The sequence below is a fragment of the Nestor notabilis genome, unplaced genomic scaffold, assembly GCF_000696875.1.
Source record: "Nestor notabilis isolate BGI_N333 unplaced genomic scaffold, ASM69687v1 scaffold6321, whole genome shotgun sequence".
Taxonomy (NCBI): Eukaryota; Metazoa; Chordata; class Aves; order Psittaciformes; family Psittacidae; genus Nestor; species Nestor notabilis.
In genome coordinates, this window is record NW_009913266.1 from 1 (window position 1) to 25,767 (window position 25,767).

Genomic DNA, 25,767 nt, shown 5'->3' on the forward strand with positions numbered 1-25,767 from the left:
CCTAACTATTCTATGATTCTATGATTAAAGAAAAACTAATCTTCTGCAAAGTGATATGCCTTAATTGTTGTCACTACATTTATTAGGCTTATCTTTAAATCATGTAACAACATGCAAATCTAAAGCAAGATTGTTAAAGCAATTTCAATTACTGCATTTTAGCATAAAAATTAGCAAGCTACTGAAATATAAACGAAAATCTCCTTTACTGAAGCAATGAAGTACAGCTGTAAGCATTGAAGTATCCTAACCTATCTAACCCTTTAGAATTACTTTTGCCCTTTAAGCAATAAAAAAAAAGAAGGGAAGAAAACAACACAAGACAACATTTGGCTGCAACTGTGTAAGATTACACTATGCACTGGATCAAAACATACAGGATTATCAAGTCTCCTTCTTGTCAGCACTTAAGCATAAAGGAAAAAGCAAATCTGAATAATAAGTTACACACTTATCCACAGAATCACCTAGCTCATGACTGACTTACCGGTCATCAATACTGTTTTGATAATATATGTGCAGGAGTTTATCTTTGATCCATGATATTTGTTTTGCAGCTTCTTTTCCTGCTTCTGATTGTAATGAATATTTCTTGTATATCTGTGCAAGTCCCATCATAGCTTCCTTCCTTACTCTCCACTTGAAAAAAAAAAAAAAAAAAAAAAAAAGAACTAGTACCCAGTTTAGCAATTCAAAACTCAGACTGCAGAATTTCCTGGTAGGCATTTCCTATTCTACGCCAGAATAATCTGATTTATAAATCATTAACCTGAGTTCTAACTGCAACACTTTCTCAACAGGACATATATTGCATCAAATCTATTATGCTAAACCTTTCAACATCAGTTATACTATGCAAGTATCTTGAATTCAGAATAGTTACAAATTTAAACCAACACCCTTTCTCACAGGCTACACTCAGTATCTGTGATTGTGTTACCAGTGTAACAGCAGAAAGCATGCCACAAAATGAAAAAGAAGCAGGTGATAATGTTAATTTTAAAGGTTTGGCATCAGCAGCTTTAACACAAACAGCAACCTCAAAAATTTGACCAAATAACCAAACACAGTTAAACCAAATTTTAATACTACTCAAATTTGAAAGCTACTACACTGATTTGCAGTCTCCCAGTGATCTAATTAAAGGAAGGCAAACTAGCTAGCTCTGATAGGGGCACGTTTTTCATTAGTAATTTACAATATATTTTGAAACCTGCTTGTAAAATTTCTTAAGAAAAATGTTAGAACGTTTTACAAGGGTTTCATTTTATTTTAAAAAATTCCTAGAACTAGACAACTGGAACAGCGCTGTTGTGCTTTAGCCTACTTCTTGATAACATATTATCTTGAATAAAAATGTAGCACAATGAAAAATGTGGCATTCAAGTAAGGGGCAAAAGATGCCTCATTAAATAGACTGCTCCACATTATATTGTATTTTTCACATTATATTGGTTTTTCTTCATCATTTTCAAATCAGTTCAGCATTTTTTAGAGTAGCTGTTATTTAAAAAGCTGAATTACAGTCTAGAAATATAACATACAGCCATGGTTAGGACTACTTATGTCTTACCCGCTTGTCCAGTGTTCGTTCTCTGACAAAATTAAGTAGATGATCATTGACAAGCAAAAGATCTTTTTTAGCAGCAGTAACTATGGAGACTATAACATCATGTCTTATGGCCTCTTCAGGATCATGTGACCTTACTTTAAGATATTCTGGAGAATAAAAAAAGTAAGTATTTTAAGTACATGACTTCAGCTACTTTTCTTACGCTAGACAGTACTCAACTGACAGAAGCAGAAATCATGACTTTCTACTGGTTTGAGCATTGACAGTAAGAAACCAATCATTCTCTGTAAGAGAAATATCAGTAAAACCTTATATTAGAATATAAAACTTTTGTAATTCTGGCATTACAGAAATAGGAGTTCTGGCATTACATTTTTACTTTATTTTTTCTTATTTCTTCTAGTAATTAGGCTATGTCTACATTAGTGACTATAACAGCCAAACAGAATTGGATCTGTCAAGTAGAATAGACAGTACTGAGAACTCGATAACCACATCATGTACATTTTCAAGTCTTACTTTAGGCTAGAAGCTACTCTTTGCCTGCATACTCCATCCCCTTTGGCTGCTGGAGCACATTAGCTGCACTCCTGACCACAACTTCTATATTATCCACAAGGAATCTAGTTCACATGCTCCAGGAACACCCCAGTGTGAGCTGTGTAAGCATTGTAAACGGGGACAAATCAAGGGACATACTTAAAAAGCATGCTCTTTGACCAAGCTGTAATGCTTACTTAGACATGTGCTATGACATGTTCTAGTTTATTAATCTTAAAACAATTTTCTATATTATTTTGGTCCATTGCTACTTATTTGGTACCATTGATAATCTTTATACTATCCACACTTTAAGATTTCTGCTTAAGTGTCAAAAATGTCAGCTGTCATCCTTCTAGAAATCTGACAAATAAAATGGCAAAGTTCATTTATCTTTCTAGAAGTACATATTTTAGGTTATAGAAGTACAATCAGGTAGGAAAATGCACACAGAACTTAAGATCACTGTACCCAGCATACACCAGTGAAACGCTGAGAACATTAAGAAACATTAGAAATTTGAAGTTTACTCTGAATGTAATAACCAGAGGTTACTGTTCAATGACCAATGAAAATTTTCAAGTCTTATCTGAAATACTGGCCATTAACATTTCTGGTAATCAGCACAAGTGTCAAAAGAGCACATCAAGAAGTAAAGCTTTGCACTTACAGAGGTTACGAAATTGTTTTAATGATGTGTTCCACAGGGACACATAATAAATTAAAACCAAGCCAAGAATAACACCATTGCACAAAACAATTCTGGTCTGAAACACCAGTAAATTAGAGAACTTTTTCAACAATTTGACTTCGACAAGCGCTGTGGGGAGAGAGAAGGGGCAAGCAAAATTACATTTCCCAGAGGATACCATTAGAGGGGGCACAAAGTCTTTCAGCAATGTAAAAAAAGAGAAAAAAATCCTTGAAAATACAATTCTCATAATTAAAGAAGAAATATCTTTGCCATTTCCATTCTGGAAAGCCCAGAAATTTCTTTTAAGCTGGCTTAACAATACCGGCAACTACAGGATAACTCTAGCCCGCCTGTATTTGTGTTTAACTTGACAAATATTCAGTAAGCAGGAGAGCAATCCCATGCAATTAACAGCCCTTTAAATTCCCTCCTTAGAGGAAATGAACAAGGATATTACCTTCTAAAAATTATAAGAAATAGGAGTTTATTGATCAGGGGGAGATACAGTCTCCGTATACACTTTGAGGGGAAAAAAACAAACCATCCAATTTTCTTTAATTACACTTTTTTCATTAAGACATCAGGAGCAACAATTACTAAATGTTTTTATCCATACCATTTGCTTTCTACAGAGGTCTTGAATTACAGGCTGTATTTCACCTGAAGGAGGAACCAACAGCTGTGCTCACAGTTAACTGGACTGCTGTCATGTTTTAAACAGTGACTATTTACACATTTAGGCTCTGGGGAACTGAGGTCTCCACTCTGCACCCTAATTACTAAATGCCATGACCATTAGGTTAGCCAGGCTGTCTTTGCCTGATCCCATAGTGCTTTCAACAGGAGTTGGGAAAACAACTGCTCTGACAGAGAGTGATCTCTTCAGTTAAGGCATTCTTTATGTACAACTCCCTCAGCTCAAGAGGCAGCACTGAAGGCAGGGACTCTGTGACTCAGAACTTGAACCTCAATTACATCCTCCACTTTATCTGACATTACTCAGGATTATGACTAACCTTCCTGACTTTTCCAGGAGACTTAAAATTCTGTTTTAATGTTATCATAAATCTGGTACCTGTTAAGTCTTTTGCTAGGTCAGGATGGTTCATAAGACAGTGACTTGCAAATTTCACACATTCAAGACGAATAGGTACATGGATATCATTAAACCTATTTAGAAACAAGACAATACATTACAACAACAACAAAAATACCAATGCTTCTACCAAAGCAATTAGTTTATTTCCACACAATTTCAAATACCTCTGAAAATATTTTTATGCTTCACATGCACAGTTACATGCTATAAAACATCTCTGATTTCACAGTATTAAGGAGATTGTCTTTAGCTTAAGAAAATATTTCTGTACTCATTTATTAATTCATGTTCCAAACATGAAGAGAAATATTCTCTCCTGGTACACATGAAAAACATCCAGGCAGATGATAACAACTATTTATTACAAAGATGTCTGACGTTTTAACTATTTTTTTTCTGTAATAATCCATATAATTGACCATGAACCATGTATCAGCAGCTAAAATTTTTATAAGCCTGTATTTGTCCCCTCTTTAAACTGTATGATAGACATCAAACAGGCATCCAGCCTAGTACGAATTTCTACTGAGATGTATTGCTTCAACCTCTGTGATATTTCCTTTTGAAACAATGAATTAGGTTTGATGCTTGAAAACCAGTATTTGCTCATGTTTAATTCTGATACAAGTAATTTTATAACAAAACTATTGATGTAAGAGTTACTTGTAATTCTCATTTTGACAAATTCAATGCATTTCAAGCTATCCTCAAAATGCTTGGTTTTAAACAAACTGAAAATTAGATTTTAGAATATTTTTGCTGTTGAAACACTTATTTATCAAATAAAGCAGTTTTAAGAAATAACTGTTTTAGCAAAAATCATTGTTTTCAAACTCAAGAGATTTTAAGAATGGTTCCTTTAATTACATGGCTATTATAATTTAGTTAAAATCCTGGGGAAAAAAGTAAACACATGTATGTGATTCATACCTAGCTGAAAACAATAATTAGGAACAACATAGTTTTCACATCGCTTCACATTATAATACAATGAAGCATTTTCCTTTAGGCCCAATTAAATCTGGGTTTGGTTGTTTTTTTTTTTTTTTTCCCAAATGACATGCAATGTTAAGTTTCTGTACTTTCAAAAGTAGCAGTTCTTTGAGGACTCTGGTTTTAATACAGTTGAAGGCTAAATCATAAACTATTGCATTTGTAATACTGTATAGTATTTATCCTCATTTACTCAAAAACATTTTCATGATAGTAGCCATACTTAAGCTTCTCCTGACTACAAGGTCCAGCTGTACATTTTTTTTTTTTCCTCAAACCTGCAGAACATTTCAAAAACAAGACTAAGTGTGTTTGCAGCACAAATGTAAATACTACATACCTCCCTAAGGGCACTCCTACCATTAAAAAATAGAAAACAGTATACAAATACTGTACATAAAAGCCTCAATACCAGTTGTAGTATCACCTGGTACTGCAAATGTCATTTGATGCTGTTTTAGAATTAATCCATTATTGAATAGTTTCACTTCTGAAGAAATAAAATATTCCTTTTGCTTGACAATGGCAATAAAGATAATTGGGGGTGGGGGGAAGGAAGAGAACTAAGAAGGAATGATTTGTAATTGTTTCCTCTGCAGAATCACAGATGCAGATGTATGCAAAATAATTGCTTTAGCATTAGCTGTCAGATCTCAGATAAAGCAGCAGGAGGGAACTCACTTAGCTGTATCACTTAAGAAAAAAGTTTAATTATACTTCACTGAATGTTTTTTCCTCCTAAGGAAGGGAACTAAACCAACACATACCTCCCCAGGTAGCACTGCCAAAGTGGTTTGTTTTGAGAAGCCAACTCTGAATCCTTCGCCCCAAACATTTTTGCTAGAAGTTTTACAACCTGCAGGCGTTCTTCATTGTCATTGCTCTAGAAATTGGACACAATTTTTTAAATTAAAAAATAAAAATATAAACCCAAACAATGCAACAACAAAAAAAAAAACACAAAAAAACCCCACACGTCAAAAACCCCACCCCAAAAAAAAACCAAACAAAAAAACCTCCCAAAAAAAACCAACAAACAAAACAACTCAAGCCAACAAAAACCCACAACAAAACAACCCAACATACTACCAGAATTCTGTTTTGTACAGTTTTTACACCAATACACTTATACACCTCTAGAAATATCAGAATGCAGATTAATAGACTTTTCTTGTGTAGAAATGTGTACGTCAAGACAAAAACCCTTCACGATTATTGGGAGAAGACAAAACAATAACGGCAGCTGAAAATTAAAAACAATGTAGAGGAAAAAACGCAACGCGGACAAAGGCTGGTAAAAAATCTGAAATATACACAGGTACATCCGTCTTTTTAACCCTCCTTCACAAGTGATTCTGTTAGGAAATTTGATATGTGCCTATACAAGCTTACACAAATTCAAGTGCAACACAAAACCTGCAAAACTCATACTACAATTTCTCTGCATTCAGAAAACAAATTTCTAGCGAAGACCCGAGATGCACAGGATCTGGTCCTGTATTTAAGCCTATATTTAAAAATACTGAGTTACAACTCAGTAACTTTCCTTTCATATTCAAAATTAGCACTAACAGAGATAAACCAAGGCCCACTCCAGTATATTTTCATTATCGTTGGTTTGCACTACACTTGTTCAGTACAACACACAGCATTTGAAGCTTAATACATACTTTAGATATGTATGCTAACGCACTTGTGCAATTAGCATGGGCTTACTGTTCACCAATCTTTTTCTTTTGCACATTAAAAAGAGCAACTGGCTGCAACATTTCTTTGAAAAGGGAGTAGCTAAAATTAGTTTGTAATAACTAGATATTAATCACCTCATTATTTCTGTCTTTTTCTAGTAATAAAGACAAGGACTGTTAAAAAGACTGTTCTTTTCTACTATTTCTGACATTCTTATTAGTTCAACATCACCTTTTTAATGTGAAAAAGAAATAAGAGCACAATGTAGCTGACAGAGTTCTCTAATATGACATCACAGCCTTAAAGAACAACTATTCCTCCTATCTGGCTCAATACCATAAATGGGCTGAAAAGTTTGCCAGTCTGTCCTTTTAATTCAGCTCCCTAATAACAGTAAAAGCATTTGTAAAATCTTTAAAGTAACAGAGCAAGAGAAGTTCAGGATGAAGAAACCTCAAATACTGACATATTACTGCATTATGAAAGACCGTAATTCTTGCAAATACATGCTAGTATTAAGTATCAACAGCACGAATAGTAAATCCATTACTATTTGACTAGTATTTCCAAATAAAGTTCAGGTTGACATTACTGAAAGCCATCTTCAACCTTCTTCTCTTAATCTACAATGAATTATTTTTTTTTCTCTTTATGAGTTTAAGCTTGTGTCCTTTATACTACAAATTCTTATTCTGTGCCCTCATGGTTAAGGATTTTATTTTTTTTTTTAGAAGCCTATATTAGTCTCCATTACTCACAACCCACCAACTCCTACGTAAACCAACAAAATACTAAACATATTAAGCATTTCTGAATTTCCCTAGGCAACCAATACAGATCCAGAGCAAGACACCCCAGGAGGTGGGGAGAAAGGGGAGTGGAGGGGTCAGAAGTACACTAAACATTCAACTACTTAATTTCACAGACAGAAATACAGAAAGAAGAAAAAAAAAAAAAAAAAAAAAAAAAAAAAAAAAGAAAGAAAGACAAAACCAGGTTAAAGAACCCCAAACCCCAAGACACCACACCATGAATAAAACCCTACCAAAACCTGTACAATATCCTCAGTGAACTGGCAGCAGAAGAATCATACACTGTATTAGCCACTTATCCAACTGTAAGACAACCTACCATGTTTCTAGTCCTGCTTGTAGAAACAGTGAGTATTTATGATTATGGACCAAGAGAATTTGGTACTCTCTAAATTTGTGCCCAAATGTTCATCTCCTTGAAACATTCTTATATAAAACTCCTAAAAGTAACAAAAATCAACCTGTCCCTCTTATTAAACGAATACATCACTGCTGCAGCCTCTCTCCTTTCTTATACTTTAATCTCTACTTCTTTTCTGAGTAAAAAAAAGAAAAAAAAAAAAAGAAAAAAAAAAAGAAAAGAGTATCACAAACTTTGTAAAAAAAATCTTAATCCTTCTCCATTCCATAAGACTGTGTACTTAGAGAGTCATGTCCATCACCTCTTTTCTTAGGTATGATCCACCATTTTATGCTTAACAGTGTTCCATAACAATTTGCCAAGAAAAATTGACATTGAACAGTAATATTTTCAGTTTCCCATATGTGCTCCCAATACACAGGCAGCTGTTCTTCTGTCTACATATTAGGGTCACTAACAGCAGCTGAAGTTGATCAGATTGTTATCACTACCAAGTCCAAAAGCATAGTCACCACTGAGGATTTGGGGGGGATTTGAGAGCAGAAGTGGACACATGACCTGAAACTTGCCAGGAATTTAACTACTATATCCAGAAAGAAAGGCAGCTCTACAATAATAGAAGTCAACATTTTATTGATTTTATTCATTACATTATATTGTCTTAGTAAGATGGTAAAATAAAGATGTAAAACCTGTCATGGTTATTTCCTAAATACTCTATTAATGAACTTTTGATTCACCTGAACATAAAATGGTATTCACTTTCAGTAATACAAATTTCTAAAATTCAAATATCAAATTTGAATGAATGAATATCAGTTTCCTTTACAAGCTGACCTACACAACAATACATTCTTACCTCTGTTCTCTCCTGTACCAATAATGCTTCTGTGTCAACACTAGATCTCTAAACACATCACCTTAAGATGCCAAGGTCAGACACAAATGACTGACCCTCACAGAAGAGGTTAAGCTAAATGAATTTCAATGCATGTTCTCCTACTAAGCCCCCAGATTCCTTTCCAAAATTCGGTTAAAAAATAATTACCAGTTAGAAGCAACCATGATTTGACACAGCACTCTGAGCGTTACAGTTTAACAATACTCCTTTTCTGCTAAATGAGAACATAGCAGCTTTTTCTTTACAAAAATATCTATAAAGGTGTGGTGGGTTGACCCCAGCCAAAAGCCAAACATCTACCCAGCCTCTCACTCACTCTCCTCTCCTGTGAAGAGAGTAGAAGGGGAGAAAATAGAAGAAAGATAAAATGTTCATGGATCAAGATAATAACAGTTTAATAGGTAAGGAAAAAGCTGCATGCACAAGTAAGGCAAAGAGAGGAATTCATTCATTACATCCTGCCAGTTCCTGGAAAGCAGGGTCTCAGAGCGCACAGTGCTTGCTTGGGAAGACAAACATTATAAGCATAAAGGTTCCCCTCTTCCTCCTCCTTTCCCTGACCTTTTCTTGCTGAGCACGTCACCTTTCAACCTCCTGCCCCACCTCAGCCTACTTGTGGTAGGAGAGAAAGCCTTTACCTGTGCAAGCACTATTCAGCAACAGTCAAAACATTAGTGTGCCATCAACACTGATTTAGCCGCAAATATAAAGTACAGTACCATCCAGGATGTTACAAAGAAAATTAACTCCATCCCAGCCAGACACAAATGGATAACTAGTTTGTCCTCTTCTGTTTGTACATGACATGGCACAGCACACACTCGACTGCATTTCAATTCTTTCCAAACATACTGAAAAGATTCTTGTGATAGTATAGAAAAAGCACCTAAGGGAGTAAAGCACACAAAACTTGCACATTTCAGAGAACACCAGTACTGACAGCAACCTTTCATTCTTCAGCCAAGCCAAAATGTACAAATCTCGCTGCAGTTAAAATCATCTGGCATCCTGACCGACCTGTACGGTCACTGGCTGCACCTAATGGCAAGGTGCTTGAACACTAGGTGGCCACATTGTTTAGATCCAAAACAGTAAATACGTGCAACAGTGTTACTGAGGCACCTATACTCTCTCACAGGCTCGATACCAAGTGTTTCTTAATCCCTCTATACATCATCAACAATTTATTTGGTCACTGACAAGAAAATCCTTGGATTTTTCCCCACACTGAAAAAGACAATCTTCCATAAGACTCTGATCCCATGAAGAAAAAACAGGAGCTTTACTGCCACAAAGAGTGCAAGAGAAGTTCAGAGATAGAGAGCAAGAAATTTGGATCCTGTCAGGTACTGAGTCACAGACACACAAATGTTTGTTCATGTCCTCAAATTCCTATCAGCCACAGAGGCTGAGAACAAGGCAGCCCAATCAATTGGAAGGCTGTGAAGATCACTCACCTAGTTGTTGGGAGAAAACCACCACTTCATTTTCAAAACATGCCACAAAGCATTTAAAAGCAAAAAAGTATGACATTACATGGAAATTCTGGTTCACGTACAGAATACAACTAGTGAAAAAGTTGCTGACAGCAGGAGAAACAGGATCACTATCAGAGAAATAGTCAGCACCTACACTGTGAGACCAAGTACTCTGAAGTCAGGATGAAACACGTGAACAATCCCAGAAAGAACAAGTCAAGGATATCAAGAGCTTTCAGCATTCTCCAAGAACAGGAGAAGGTCCTCAACATCAGAACAATCAAGACCAAGATCACCTTTTCCCCTCACCTTCAATTTAAACAGAATTTATGGAAATGAGCATGGCAGCCCTTGCAATCGTCAAATAGGAGTACATCCAACAGACTTCACAGATTTCAGTCTGTTCTCAGACAGAAATCAACTAATTGATGTGAATGAGCATTTTGCTTTGGGTGGAGAAAGCATCACTGAAAACGCTTCCCTCAGTGTAAATGGAGTCATCCTGTTCAACAAACAGGATTCATCAGTAATCACGTGGCTTCAGGACCAGAACATCTGTCTCCTTAATGCATCTCAAATAAAAAGGAAGATAGGAAAAATGAACTAAACTGTATTTTTCTTTAGTGGCTCAGTAATAGGAAGCAAAATACATATACCATTAGAACATATAGATAAGAGTTTCTCAAGGACAATCCTTCAAAGTCTTATCACATATAGTATTATCAAATTATTACCAATCTTCCAGGAATTCCTGTCTTCTCTTGTTTGGGTAGTAACTTTCCGGTTTGTTGCCAAATGACAACCCCAAAAAGTGAAGAAATTTTTCTCAGGTTGTCAGTAATGAAGTTCTGTAGTATCTGCTTTTGGAAATCCCATGTCACATCATTCTTTTCTCATACAGAGGCCAAATTGTTATTTCCCAATTTATTTTGAAGTCCTGTGCCCTATTGACCTGACCTTCATTGTTCTCTACATGACAGGGCCAATGAAAAAAAATATAAAGTTATTTAGCATCTGTATGGAAGTAACCATTTATCATTCTCCATCAGCAAAAAGACTTTTCAGACAACATCAAAAGAATTTAAAAAGAACAGCTCTTGGATAAAACCGGCTCAAACTACACCAAACAAAAGAAAAATCTCTAAGAAATTAATTCATTTCTATCAGATTAAATTTCACTGAAATAATCAGAAATACCAAGTTCTGGCCCCCAGAATTTGCCAAGTTTGCACCTGAAAATATTTTTTTTTAAAGCATCCACTTTAAATTCAGCCAGAACACTTGGAATCTTGCTTGGATAAGTCTACCATGAGCCTACTTCATCTGGCCAAATAGTTTTTTTAAGTCACTGCTTTTGAAGCCGCTTATAAAGAATATGCATGTTCCCAGAAAAATAAAGAGCAGTTACTCAATTTGTCTTTGAAAAGCACACATCATATGTCCAACTTCCACATGTTCAAAGCATTCCACATGAGATCATTTGGATACATCTTCACTCCTTGAACCTGACAACTCGACAGTTGAGACAGCCACAGCTTTCCTTTAACATCATCTGCTTTAAGAGTAATACAAATGTCTTTAGCAGCAAAGCAGCAATATGAGATCCTGGAAATCCATAACTGTCGCACTACTCCATAAGCTTTATTTGAGTATTTGCCCCAAAAAGTATTTGACTTTTACTATCACACCTTTGTCTGATACAGCTCCTGAATATAATCTCACAGAGGGCCACCAAGATGATCAGGAGGCTGGAACACCTCTCCTATGAAGACAGGCTGAGAGCTGGGGCTTTTCAAGCCTGGAGTAGAGAAGGCACCAAGGAGACCTTAGAGCAGCCTTCCAATACCTACAGGAGTCCTGCAAGAAAGCTGGAGAGGGACTTTTTATGAGGGCATGTAGTGACAGGACAAGGGGGAATGGCTTTAAACTGGAAGAGGGCAGACTGAGATTAGACATTAGTAATAAAAACTTTACTATGAAGGTGGTGAGACACTGGCACAGGTTGCCCCGAAAAGCTGTGGCTGCCCCATCCCTAGAATTGTTCAAGGCTAGGCTGGACAGGGCTTTGAGCAACCTGGTCTAGTGGAAGGTCTCCCTGCCCATGGCAGGGGAGTTGGAACTAGATGATAGAGATCTCTTCCAACTCAAATCATTCTACGATTCTATGAAATGCTACGTACCAAATCCAGGAAAGCCAAAATCATCCAGTCAAGCTCTGAATGATATGCAGAGCTCACTGAAGCTCATGATTATTTTATCATTAACTGACCTTTATTCAAAAAGACGTCTACCCTCTCCCCTATTTCAATATGGACTACCAAGTGTGTTTTTCTCATTTACCAGGCAACTGATCCAAGACCTTATCAAAGCTAACAGGGATACAGCTGTCCAGTTCCTTTTCATTCAAAGCAGCAAAACATTAGTTGCCTCCTACCATAAGCACTCTGAGTTTCACTGAATTTACACTCTCTTTTTAACATAAAATTTACCTGGATTAAGTTAAAAATGCTTGACACTAGCTGCTGCTGTTTAAAATAAAGCCACAACTATTCCTGGAGTGGAAAGCATTTAATCATCACTGGCAGGTCTGCATAAAGAATAAATTTGTATTAATTTCAGAACAAACATAAGCTGACCATATTTCATTAGTATTTCAGAACATTCATCTTCAAGATACTCTTTTAACCACAGAAGGATATTACAGACCTCTCAACTCATTTAGAACCATAACACAGTTTGGGTTGGAAGGGACCTTAAAGACCTAGTTCCAACCCCCCTACCATGGACAGGGACACCTTTCCTAGACCAGTTGCTCAAAGCCCCGTCCAATACTTGGTCTTTACCACTTCCAAGGATGGGGCATCCACACCTTCCCTGGGCGGCCTGCTCCAGTATTTCAGGATTTAAACTAGGATTATCCTATTCCAAATGGAGGTTTTTTTGTGTTTTTTTTTTTGTTTTGTTTGGGAGGGGGGGGGTGTTTTTGTTTGGGTTTTTTTGTTTTCCTGTAAAAGACAGGTCAAACTACATTTGACAGCCAATAGGACAAAACAGACACATATTATTTGTCTTATAACTTAAGGCCTCAAAAACACACACCTGAAGCAACAAGGTAAGTCAAACAGAAGCCTCTCAGAATAGCTCTCAGAATAGCTACAAACTGTACCCAGTTCAACAAGACATCAAGGAGAAAGAGCAATAAGAATGTAACTATAAATGTGTACATGTCTGTTAGAAACACTGGTTAACTGGATATTACAATCCCCAAACCTGAACCCTTACCCTCAAGAGTTCAGACCACAAGGAGAAAACTATACTAAGGATCAAGGATTAAAAAGCAGCAAAATATATGCTTATCATCTAACAGCACACTAAACAAAGAACAGAATGCAAAAATTAAGGGGAAAAAAAAAATGTTGTAGATTAAGTAGTATAAAGAAAACATGGAAATGCTTAGTGCTGAAATCACCCCACTAAAGGAAGACAACAGAAGTTGCTGAAAGAAAAAAGTTTGACAGCGTTGGGCTATTAAACTTCCCGATTCCAATGGTAAAATAGGATACAAAAAAGAAGTTTGCAATACTGGAATACAAGAGTTAATGAAGGAGGAGGAAGACAATTCAAGAACCTGCAGTTTATAAATGGACTTCAAGATGGAAAGGTTACAGTAATAATGGCTATGAAGAGGGGAAAAAAATAAACGATGTGGCAGCAGTTAAGATTAAATCTTTTGAATAACAGCTTCGGCTGCAGAAGTACTGTTTTTATTGGAGTGAGAATGGTAATTGTTCACCATCTGTAAGAACAGGAATTAAAGGCTGCAAAGGTCTACTTTTAAGAGTCAGACAGCAAGCAGTAAGTTGAACCCTTCTTCTGGAAATATGAAAGAAAAGATAAAACCATTAAAATACAACTCAACCAACAAGTGTATTGTGCCTGCCTAGCAACATTAGTGAAAAAATAATAGGCATGGGGGTTAGAACTAAATTATCTTAAGGTTCTTTAACAACCCAAGCCACTCTAAGATTCTATGAACAAGCCACTATGATAATGAATACTGCACCAAGAACAGGCCAAAGGTTCTACAAACCTAAAATCTGTCCTCAATAAAATAAAAATACATGCAATTTTACAAGTGGTCTACAGCACATTAGCCTCAAGTTTGGAAACAGAACATTTTCAAACTTAGTAATATAAAACTAATCAAATTCTCCACTTCCACAGAAACTGTGGAATGACAAAGAGAAGTAGTGCAGAATAAATGGAGTACAAGCTGTTATACTGAATTTCTTCCAAGTGATGGAGACACTCTGAAATGGTAGGAAGTCAAAGAGAAAAACAGCTATTAAAAGAGATAGCTAGTATCAGCTATCCTTCAGACACAAGAAATAAGCATGAAAATCATAAAAGTCATTGCAGCAATGACTACAACACATATTTACAGTCTGATGCTCTGTTTTCACATCACAGGCCTTCTATTTGAACAAAATTGTCAGTACATAAACCAGTTTCCACTAACACGGAGCCCATCTTTTCCCTATTCTGAACGGATGTAGTGTCTCTCTGCAGCATAAGGTACTTTCAATATATTAAACTCCTTCACAATAAATAGTACAGTAAACCAAGGAGCAACACAGGTCAGATTCTCAAGTCATCAGAAAAATAAGTTATTGCTTGAAAGATGCAAGGCAAAAAAAAAAAAAAAAAACAAAAAAACAAACAAAAAAAACCAAAACAAAACAACCCCCCCCAAACAAATAAAAAAACCCCCAAAACAAAATCAAAAAACAAAACACCCAAAAAATAAACCAAACCACGAACCAAACCCCAAATATATGCTTACATGCACTGTAGGTTAATACATTTGAAGTTAAATTACTCTTTTTGAGGGCTTTTACAAATCTTCCTTTAAACTATGCAAAGATACGTTTTACATATAAGTATCCATTTTATATGCCAAAAAATCTGAAGAACTTCTCCGTAAAAAAAACCCAAAACCATAAAAATCACTAATAGTCAAAGCACACGTTTCAAATATACGGAAAGGATAAGAAGTGTTTACCTTAAGTTTGAATTCAAGCTGGGGGAGAACAGAAAGCAGGAGGTGACTGTCAATATTGTATAACTCCAGAATCAAGTCAAACACATGCTCTGACAGGTCACTAATGGATGTTTTACCAAGCATGAGGACTTGATTGAAGAACTGGAAAATAAAACAGAGTACACATCAATAACAAAGACATACACACTCTTCTAAATCCTGTGCTTGCCTACCTATAAATTTACCATGCATGGGTCAGGATTCTGTAGTAGAAATCTTCAAATATCATTGTTCTGTATTCAGTATTACACGTAATGGAAAACACATTAAAAGTGTGTTAAAATGTTTCATTTACTAAAGTAGGCCTACAAATAATGTAAGAAACGCAATTCTAGGGGAGCTCCAGTGCATCACGTCTTTTTAAGATGTGACTGTATTTAGAGTTATTTCACTATTGAGAACAATCACTTTAAAAGTATTGCAACATTTAGTCAAAATAGGGCTGAAACAACTGGCTAATTACTATACAACACAGCTGACAGGTTATGGAGCTGTAAGTAAAAGCACAGGAATTAGTAACTGGCTGTTCCAGAGTTTATATTTACAAGCAGCATAATGCAGCTGTAAAGCAATTATTCTTTCATGGTAAACTTGACAGGTTTGAGAGAAACTTTACACTTCTCATTAAAATATTTTTTAAAATCAAATATTAATTCCACACTCCTTTCAACTATATCCTCTCATAATAGATGGGTAAGAAGCAACTAAGGAGGAACTTACTACTCCTCACTTGTAAGGGGGAGGATATGATTTGGAAAGTTTTCTTCTCTTTGGGTTAAGATAACAACAGCCACAACTGTGGCTGAACAAATTGAACTATTGCCACCTGTCACAAAGGCAACAGAACTGGCACTTCAGTTTCCTAATCCCAAATTTGGGACAGATGAACATCATGACTCCTTGTACCTGACAAGATTAATCATATCAGTAAAGAAACTAAAAACGTGAAAGCTACCACTTTTTAAGGTTTTAAACTGAACCCCAACAAGTGATATAATAGAAAAAGTCAACAGTTTCTAGCAATAATTACTAGAAATAACAAGTAAGTGCATTTCATTAGAAGTCAACGAGTCCCATACTATCTTGCAGGAAAGTTTTCCTTTTCTGTATACAGTGTTGCCTGGAACATACATATTCCTGGTTAAGAAACTAATTCTTACTGTGCCTTTAATATATTTTAAGAAAGAAAGCAACTTTCAAACAAAGACACCAGACAGCGTAATATTTCCCACTTGTGGAAAACCAAGAACAGAAGACTGTATGTACATATTTTCCATAAGAGGAAGACTCTTATTGTACAGACTTCTTTAAAACCCACAAAATGTCACCTGGTTTGTAATCTAACTTTGCAACTGAACAACATTAAAAACACATTCGCATGCAGCAACACCTTCCCAAACAGCAGGTTTGACTAACAGGTTTGAAGAGTTTTCACCAAAGATTTTCTTTAAATCTTAGAAGGTACCCACTTTCCAAGTAACACCAAGTAACACCAAGTGTCAGAAGTCTGAAGCTCCTGAGGTTTTGGATAACTGCCTGCTAAATTTTTAACTACTTCTGAAAAGAAGTAGGGTGGCTTTTTTTTCTCTATTGTGCAACCTGAGTTAGAACATATTCCTGTCAGATCTTTACTCCTGTCTGATCTTTACTTCCTCTCATCCCTCTTCTCTTGCAATGTCTATAATATCTAGACTCAACTTGGCTACAATCCTCAATCCACTTGTTGGTTTTCTTTCTTAATATCTATTCTTAGATTCTATTTCCTCTTCTTTTCCTGTGACAACAGCATTAAAATTCTGCTCTATCTTCACTTATCTTAGCTTCTAAAATAGTCTCATCTCCTCACTAGAAAAATAATTTTGCCACAAGAACAACGTGTTTATGTACTTTTTTTCAGAACAATACATGTAAGTTCCATTGGTCTTCCAGCCACATTAAGGACTGAAGTGCAAGGTCTCCCAAAGTAGCAGAAAGCAAACCAACCATTGCATTTCAGAAATCAAAATTAATATGGGCTTAGTAGTTTCAATATCATGAAGAATTAAACTCAAAGGGATAGGTTACAGTGCTTCATTAATACAACAATTCTCTCAAAGAACAGCCCTATTTGACTATATGCAATTCATTCACTTTATATTACAGCTCAGTTAAAAAAATGTACTGATATCCATATACGTTTGCTGTCTTCACTTACATTAGTGATATATGGTTCAATTGCTTGCGCTGTCCTCTTTAGTAAAGCCTTTGCCAAATCATAGGCTTGCTTGTTTAAATTCTGGAGGTGAAAAAAGGAAAAAAAAAAAAAAAAAAACAAAAGCAACAGAGAAGTTTTAAACACATGCATTAATCCTAAAGATAAATATCAGAATTTAACGCTAATATGTAGTGGTAAGTCCATTAAAGAAATAGTTATTTTTATACTTTCAGTAGTAAAGATAACAGTAAAAACAAGCCTAGTCCAAACAAAGCATTGTAGCCTCTACTAATATTACTAAGAAAACTCTTTCCTGGCAAACTGGGGCTTTGGGGCTTACTTTTAACTTTCAGTTATTCATCTAAGCCTGAAAATCAGTGAAGTCAAGTCCTGCATTTTACTGTTCCTCCTTATCATCATCCCCAAAAAACAAGAAAGCAATACAAAGCAACACTGAGGCATTTACAATCACCACAGAAGCAAGACTCTGAACAGGACTGTGGTAGAAAGCATGATTCTGTCCTTGCACCAAGCAGCCACCTGTGAACCACCATCACAGACTCCCCATGGTATCTTGCAAAGATACTCAGTCTGTTTGACTAAGATAGCAAAGAAAAAGAAATACCTAGAATTTTAGTTCATGAGCAAAAAAGAAAAACACAAACAAAACTAATATAGAAAATAAAAACCCACACCCCTTCCCAACATTCCCTCCACTTGTCTAATTGGGTTATTACTCTATCATTGTTTCCTTCCTTTCCCTGCACACATTCTCCATGTTCTACATTGCTACAATTCTACAATGCTACATGTTCTACATTCTACAATTCTACCATTTCTAATCCCAATTATTTTTCAAAAATTTTCAGAAGAAAATGCAACTTGTGACACCCGTTGTAGACTTGATTAACGAGAATGAAAGAAAAGTCTTCAATATAAAAAATATACAGTCTTTTAATAGCTAAACATCTCTGTAAAAACATAGTTCTCCCAATTTTATTAGTGTCTGCAATTTAAAAAAACTCAGCATATTCCATTTACAAGACAACAGCATAAAGGGGCAGCTTGTAGTTGTTTTTTTAAAAACATCTCATACATAAAAGGAAGAAAACTTCCCTTCAGCATAATGAAAACCAAACACAAGGTACATCAGACACCCAGGATATTTCTTTGCCTGAGTATTCCTGGTTCTTCGTAGCTATCTGAATGGAAAAGACAGGATTTGCAAAGAGATGGAGAATATTGTCTGCAATTTCAAAAACTGTACAGGAACTACAGGCTTCTAGATAGCAGTAGGAACAGATTAACATTTTCTGTTAATATAAAACAGAAGTCTTTGACTTGCCTACTGATCGAACAAAGCTAGGTGACTGAAGTAAAAAGGCTACGGAGATTCACACCTGAAGAACCTGTTTTACCCAGAGCCACTATAGAAGGGGAATCAATCCCAATTCTGGAAAGATACTCAAACGCTTACATAAAAATATTAACATCCTGTAATTTCCTCTCCCTTTATCTAATCAAGATGCAAGGGTCAACATTGGCAACCTTTCTACAAATTTGTACAGCTGTTCCATGTCCCAGAAAAGACTGCAGCATTTGTTTTCTGTTATTTAGCTAGACTTGTGACTGCTCAGGAAATAAAAAGGTACAAAAATCCCTAACAAGGAACGTATGCCACTTGCGATTCTTGCTCTGATCCCACTTGACTTCCACAGGTCAGTAAAAGAAAACAATTTTTACCTGGGCAACAGTGAACTTTAGATCACGAGCAAGATCTGATTTACGTATAAAACAAGTCCAAACAGCAGATCTACCATAGCAGAGTTCCAACAGGCAGATCTGTTCTCATTCTCATTAATAACAGTTTCAGTTTGTATCTCTCACATAGCACTTGATTTTAAAACCTAAATGTTTCCCAAGATAAATGCCAGAAGTAGCCATTTGCAACCCAGAGTAACATATTAACATTACAATTCCCTCTATCTAAAAAAGCTGCAAAGGTAAAACATATACCCTTGATCACAACTAGCTAAGCTAAGGTAGCTTTTCTCATGCCTTATGTACTTGACTTAATTGTGTCAATAGCCAAAGCCCTCAAATGTCCAGAGGCTGAACTTTCTGAAAATAACAATATCAAAGTAGTCTTAAAAGCACACAAGAAAGTTTTCTTCTTCCTTTTCCAGCTTCAGGATAAAAGCAGAAAGAAGAAAAAGTGCCGCCACCTTACTTGAAATGAAGCCAGGAGCAACCCAGACCATTACCAAATAGGTTCAAAGATCTTGTACAAAACATCAAACCTATCTTTCCAACTAATTTAATTTCAACCTTCCTATACATGCAGAAAAGAAAAAAAAAAAACCAAAACAATTACGTGTATTTCAAGATCTTCTAATGCTTTAAGAAAGTCCTCATGATGGGGACAATAACCTTCATCAGAATGCCTCTAAGAGCACACAAGCACCCAGCAGGGATAAGCCTTTGAGAGTCCTGAACTGGGTAGAAACTGAGCCATCAGCTGGCAACACTGTTTAAAGTAATCATTAGTAATTACTGCGTTTTGAAGGTAAAAGCAGAAACAAGTACCAATTGGTAAGGACAAACCAAAGAAGCACCCATGAAAAAGCAGAACTCAGATCTTCTGCAAAATAATTGAGAAGTTACATTTAACATCTTAAACAGCCTTATAGGGTAAGAGACAGACCTTTCCCCCAAAAAACCTCTCCAGTTTTCTTTCAGAAAAGAATGTTAATAAACAGGGGAGAACACTACTATTATTAACATTAAATTTTATGCTTAGAAGGCCTCCAAAAATAATATTTGAAGACAGACCATCTTTGTCAACCCTAAATTCTCTCCTTTATGTTAATTCCTACCACAATTTTTGTGTATATATTGTTAGCATTTCAAGCTTTTTTACACTTCTCTGAGACATTAAGTTTTGCCAACTCACTTTTCATACCTGTTCTTCTCTAAAATGCCTGACAAACTGCTGCTGCAGACACAAGAAGCAGTGGCAGCCTCTCTGACAGCATGGCACAGACATTTTTGTGTATATACAGACAGTGTTCTCCAGGACAGTTTGCCACAAAGCCAAAAGTCAGTTGTACTAATACAATGGGGTTGGCCATGATGGAAATGCATACCCACTGATTCTTTTCAGTTACGTTTCTCCAGTTGCCTTTCAATGTCCAATTTAACAGAACTCCAAGATATTAAGTCATTTGTACTCAGCCTTTTAAAATAAATAAATAAATGAAAAGGCAACAGAAACAAAATCATGTTGCTTATTTTTTCCTTCAAAACAGATAGATAGCTAACACCAATCCAGTCCTTAATTTTGTAATTTCAATAGTAAAATAAAACATTGAGTCTGCATCTAGAGCAAATTAAAAAAAAAAAAAAACAACAAAAAAACAAAAAACCAAAACCAAACAAAAACAACAACAAAAAAAAACGCCCCACAAAAACAAAAACAGAACAATGTACATTTAATATATATTATTTTCTTGGCACTTGAAAAAGGTTTTCAATTTGATTCTTATTATCAATGGCAAAGCACCAGAATTTGTACCCGGGAGCACTTGACGAAACAGTTCTAACAGATTCTCTAGTTCTACTGGGGGAGGGAAATAGGTTTCTAAGGATGGCTGATAAAGAAGAAACTCAGCTGAAGTGTTGCCAAGATAGATAACACTAATTATTAAGCAAGTTCCTGGTAGAGACAGTTGGAATTCAATTGTCGATACCACTTTTTTGAAGAGATAAGCATGCAAAGCATGTGGGACATGCAATGTGGGATTCCCTAGTATACTCCTGAGGCTGAAAATGGAATACTCTGGGAAACACTCAAGGAAATAAAGTACAATTTGCCTTCTAACACACTGCAAAAACAAAATTGTTTACAGGTGCTGCCATAATGGGTTAATAATCTAAGAAGAATTAAAAGTGAAAGGAAAGCTATTAATTTCTCTTGCCTTTTCATATTCACTACCTCTCCCTTGCTTCTGGTCTTTTCTGAGGTTAGTTCACTATTTATTTCATTCCCTGTTAATATAATCCTATCAAATGAATTTTAGTAGAATTCATAAAAAAGAAAAGAGAAACCATGAAAGGAAAAATGTAATTAAACATCACAGAAATTAAAAGTTGAGCACATGGTCAGTCAACTTAAGTTTACTGTTTTACTGATTTATCTAATACCTGCTGTACTACTCAAACAAGCCTGTGCATACTCTAATGTACCTGCGATATTAGCATCAGCCATCTTCGTCCAGGTTTACATCAATATGGCTTTTATTCTGGCCCAGTGAGATGGATGACAAACTCAAGTGAGCTAAAGCAGTGTAGACTACTTCAGTGACTACTAATTATGGTAGACAGAAGTTTGATGGTATGGCATGTCCCCAGTATATGCTCCTTTTGCCTGAGTCATTGCAGCTGTTCTGCTAAGACCACTGCTTGTCCAACTTCGGACTACTCAGTGACCGTATGTGGCATCCCTCTTCAGAAAAATATTGATCTTGGTTTTAAGAGGCAACAGCTTTGAATTAGCCTTCTATAAATTGCTCAACTGGTTACTACAATTCTTAAATATAACCATATAATTTGTGTATCAATCTAATGATGAATTTCAGCTATTAGATTTCAGCACCCAGGATCTAAAACTAGAGGAGCTGTTTGAATCTTTTGTTCCCAATACACACTTACAGACTGCTCCTCTGGTAAGTTATATAAACTCCTCAAGTCTTCCAACCAGTAATAGCCAATACAGCTCTTTATACATCAAAAATCATACTAGCTCTATCACTATTCTCTAGAATAGAGTCATTCAATTCACAAGGGCACTCCACATTCCCTCACACTACAACCTTCATACAGGCTGCATCAAAAATTCACCGCTTGCCAGTGCCACTTGCTACAAACAAAGCTGTCCTATCTACAACAATCTCTGTCTAATCATTTTAAAATCTTAGCAAATAACAGATCTACGCTTCTTCTACACCATCAAACGTATTCTTTTGGTCCCTGGGGAATCTGGCTAGATAAGGATTCCCTACTCACCATTACAACAGCTCTTGTCATTATGCCATTTTTACTGAGCCAGTCTGATTTGACAATTTCCATCGCCTGTACAGCTTAACAGTTAGGTCAGTTAAGACATAATTCTGCTTTATGGTGGACCTTATCCTTAACTGCCTTGTAGTTTAGTGCTCAATAAACCTGAATAGAAAAAATCTCACTCTGAATTCATTACACTTTTCCAACCTGACTTCAATAGCCACAGAAAGTGGTTAGATGACTACGTAAGCTTTGAAATTTTAAATAAACACTAAGATAAGATATTGAGATCAAACAAAACTATTAGAAGCTTCTTTCTATTAGTGTGAAAATGGTTAAAAAAATTAAAACAAAGGTAAAAGTATGCAGAATATGGCCTGAAGTTAAGTAACTATTTCAGTTAGAAAGTGAGCTATAAGCTAGCATTCTTAGAGCCAAAGAGCCAGTCTGATTAGAAGAAAATGCAAGATGCCAGACACCTTATCCTATTAACATGTTCAGTCAGTAACATGAATCGAAAACAGTACAGTCAAATCAAGTTGAACACAGGTGACATGCTGAAACAACAGATACTTAAGAACTGAGAAAATATAAACTATTTTGTGTAGTCTTGCTTTTGCTTCTTTTATCCCAAATTTTTACTTCATAAATCTGAATTTTAGCAACACAAATTTCAGCCTGGTCCTGGCACAAAAGTACTAGAATCCTTGAAGAACACAGTTAAAACATTTCCAGTGGGAAAAAAACCTGACCTATACTAAACATTTAATCTTTCACTGTCAATAGACAAATAATTCATGTGCTGTTTATTTACTGAAATTGATGGCTTGTGGTAAAGCACACTAAGTTGTGCTACTTGCTATGTTCTTTTGAGAGCCCCTTATGAAAAATTTACTCAGTGTCTTCAGGTACATTACTGTTAAGGGGCAGGGAGGAATACAAAAATGACATTTCAAAGACGCAAAAACCTCACACTTAACCTTAGTGTAGTTCCTAAAAAGTTAAGTTACCCTTTCCTGAATGCACTTCAAAAAAAAAAAAAAAAAAAAAAAAAAAAGCTGTCAGCTAAGCACACATTTCCTAGGTAATTTCCAGAATCCTTTTTTTTGTCATACACAACTTACAAGTCATCTCCTACACCATAGTCCAAGAGATTCCAATAGGACCCAGCTAGTTTTCTGAATGAGGAAGTCAAATGTTTACACAGCAAGGAAATCTAAGTGTCACAAGACATGCACAGTTTGAAGTTTTTCCCTCAGTTCATCTCTTGGACACTGGGGTTTTTTTTAAAGGAGACATTATTCATTAAGGAGACAATAATCACTTGGGTCTTCAGACACCCCCACTTCTGAATATAGTTCTATGGCTGCATCAAAAACATACCAATGTGCTTTCAGTAACACTAAGTCAGCATTTCTGAAACATGTAATACTGCCAGCTACAAATGAGCAGACGTAACTTCTTCCCCTCTCACTTAGGGCAGCACCTTAGTTTGAACTACTGATACAGCGTTACAAGAATTACAAACTTTCCAAAGGATACATTGTATCTTTTATAAAAAGTTCTGCTGATATTGACCATATATAAAAGTGTATAAATTTTATAGCTTTCAGATTACTGTGACCACTGATATTTTGGCTTATGGCAAGTAAATCAAAGCAATGAAACTCTACTGAATTTTGACTATTAAAAATTTCTTTTTTGCTAAGATCCAAATAATAGGAACACATTTGCTACACCTCTTCTCACAAAAAAATGTAAATATCTGAACACACACATCCAATAAATCACAATTATAAAAAAATAAAAAAATTAAGCCACTATTAAGTCTTACCTTATGTGCTGGCACTAGATTAACTAACACTGTATCCAAAAGTTCCTGCGACACAGTATCTCCCTCACAAATGATAGAGCTCATTAGATCAACCATGTGCATGTGTACTTTTTGGTTATGACCGTTGCTGAAATTAAACACAAAATTCTTAGTGTATTGTACATATAAAGTACAACCTCTATGCAACATACTCCCTGTGGTGATGCCAAAGAACAAGGAATATAACAATCAAATCACAAATTTTCTTAGAGGTCAAAATACTTATGTTTATCAGCTGCATATACCACTTTACAAAATGTTCTTGAACCTCACACCCTCTTCATTTACTACTACAGTAAAAAAGTAGGCGGACTGTATCTGTCCCTACCATGAAAGTGTATTATAACATCCCTCCCTTTTACTTAACATCCCAGAGTCAGACCACAAATATGACTAAAGGACTAAAGCAGCTCTCATACAAGGTGAGGCTGAGAGTGCTGACATCTTTTTTTAGCCTCAACCAGAGATGGCTTAGGGAGGAACTTATCATTATGTTTAAATACCTGATGTTGGGAGTAAAGAAGATGGGGCAAGACTCAGTGATTGTGTCCAGTAACAGGACAAAAGGCAATAGGCACAAAGTGAAATACAGGACATACCATTTAAACAGAAGAATGAGAAACTTTTTAAATGTGTGATTGAACACTAGAAGGTCATGGAGTATCCGTCCTTGGAAATACTCACAACTGGCCACAGTCCTGGACAATCTGCTCTACCTGATCTGGTTTGAACAAGGGGGACAGACTAGACAATCTTTAGCTGTACATTTTAGTGTCCACCATTTACTAACTCAAGTTTTTATAATAATAATTCCCCAAACTCCTTGTAGTTGCATATTGCATCATTCGATTTCAAGAACAGAATAAAATAAATGCAGTAAAAGATGACCAAAGTAAGTTTCTTTGGAAAAAAAAAAAAAAGGATGATTTGCAATGTGTCTTTTTTAATTAGAACAGGCAAAACTGACAGCTTTTGTTTATATTTCTACCTTTAGTTAAACTGAATTACAAAACTAAGCTCATTAATGCTACAAGTCAGACAACAGACTGAACACCCAGGTTAGAAACATCTGACCTCAACCATACAGTAATATATTATAATTGGGGGTGACAATACTTACTTTATTACTGAAAACAGTGTTCTGTACAGCTGTGTAAAAATCTCATTGCTGTCTTCTAATTCAAAGCATATGTTATAAGATTTGACCCAAGCAATGTTCTGTGTTGAACAGGGAAAAACAAATGGAGTAAATATACAATTAAGTTGAAAACATAATTTAACAGTTATTATGAAGTAACTTATGAAGCTTACCTCAAGCAAATAAAAATACCGATTAAACTGGGGGCTTTTTGTATCTTCTAAACCTTTAAGCTGCCTCGTTATGAACATAAATATATC

General features: G+C 35.7%; 1 protein-coding gene across 1 annotated transcript; it reads right to left on the reverse strand.

Moving 5' to 3' along the window:
• Positions 1 to 483: 483 nt before the first annotated feature.
• Positions 484 to 25,767, reverse strand: LOC104412398 (sister chromatid cohesion protein PDS5 homolog B-like; the record flags this gene model as incomplete). The annotated part of the gene is made up of 9 exons (XM_010023118.1): positions 484 to 639; positions 1,574 to 1,719; positions 3,883 to 3,977; positions 5,667 to 5,782; positions 15,203 to 15,343; positions 17,436 to 17,516; positions 24,331 to 24,457; positions 25,490 to 25,587; positions 25,681 to 25,767. Coding segments are annotated over 9 exons (1,047 nt in total), but the record flags the coding sequence as incomplete, so codon positions are not given.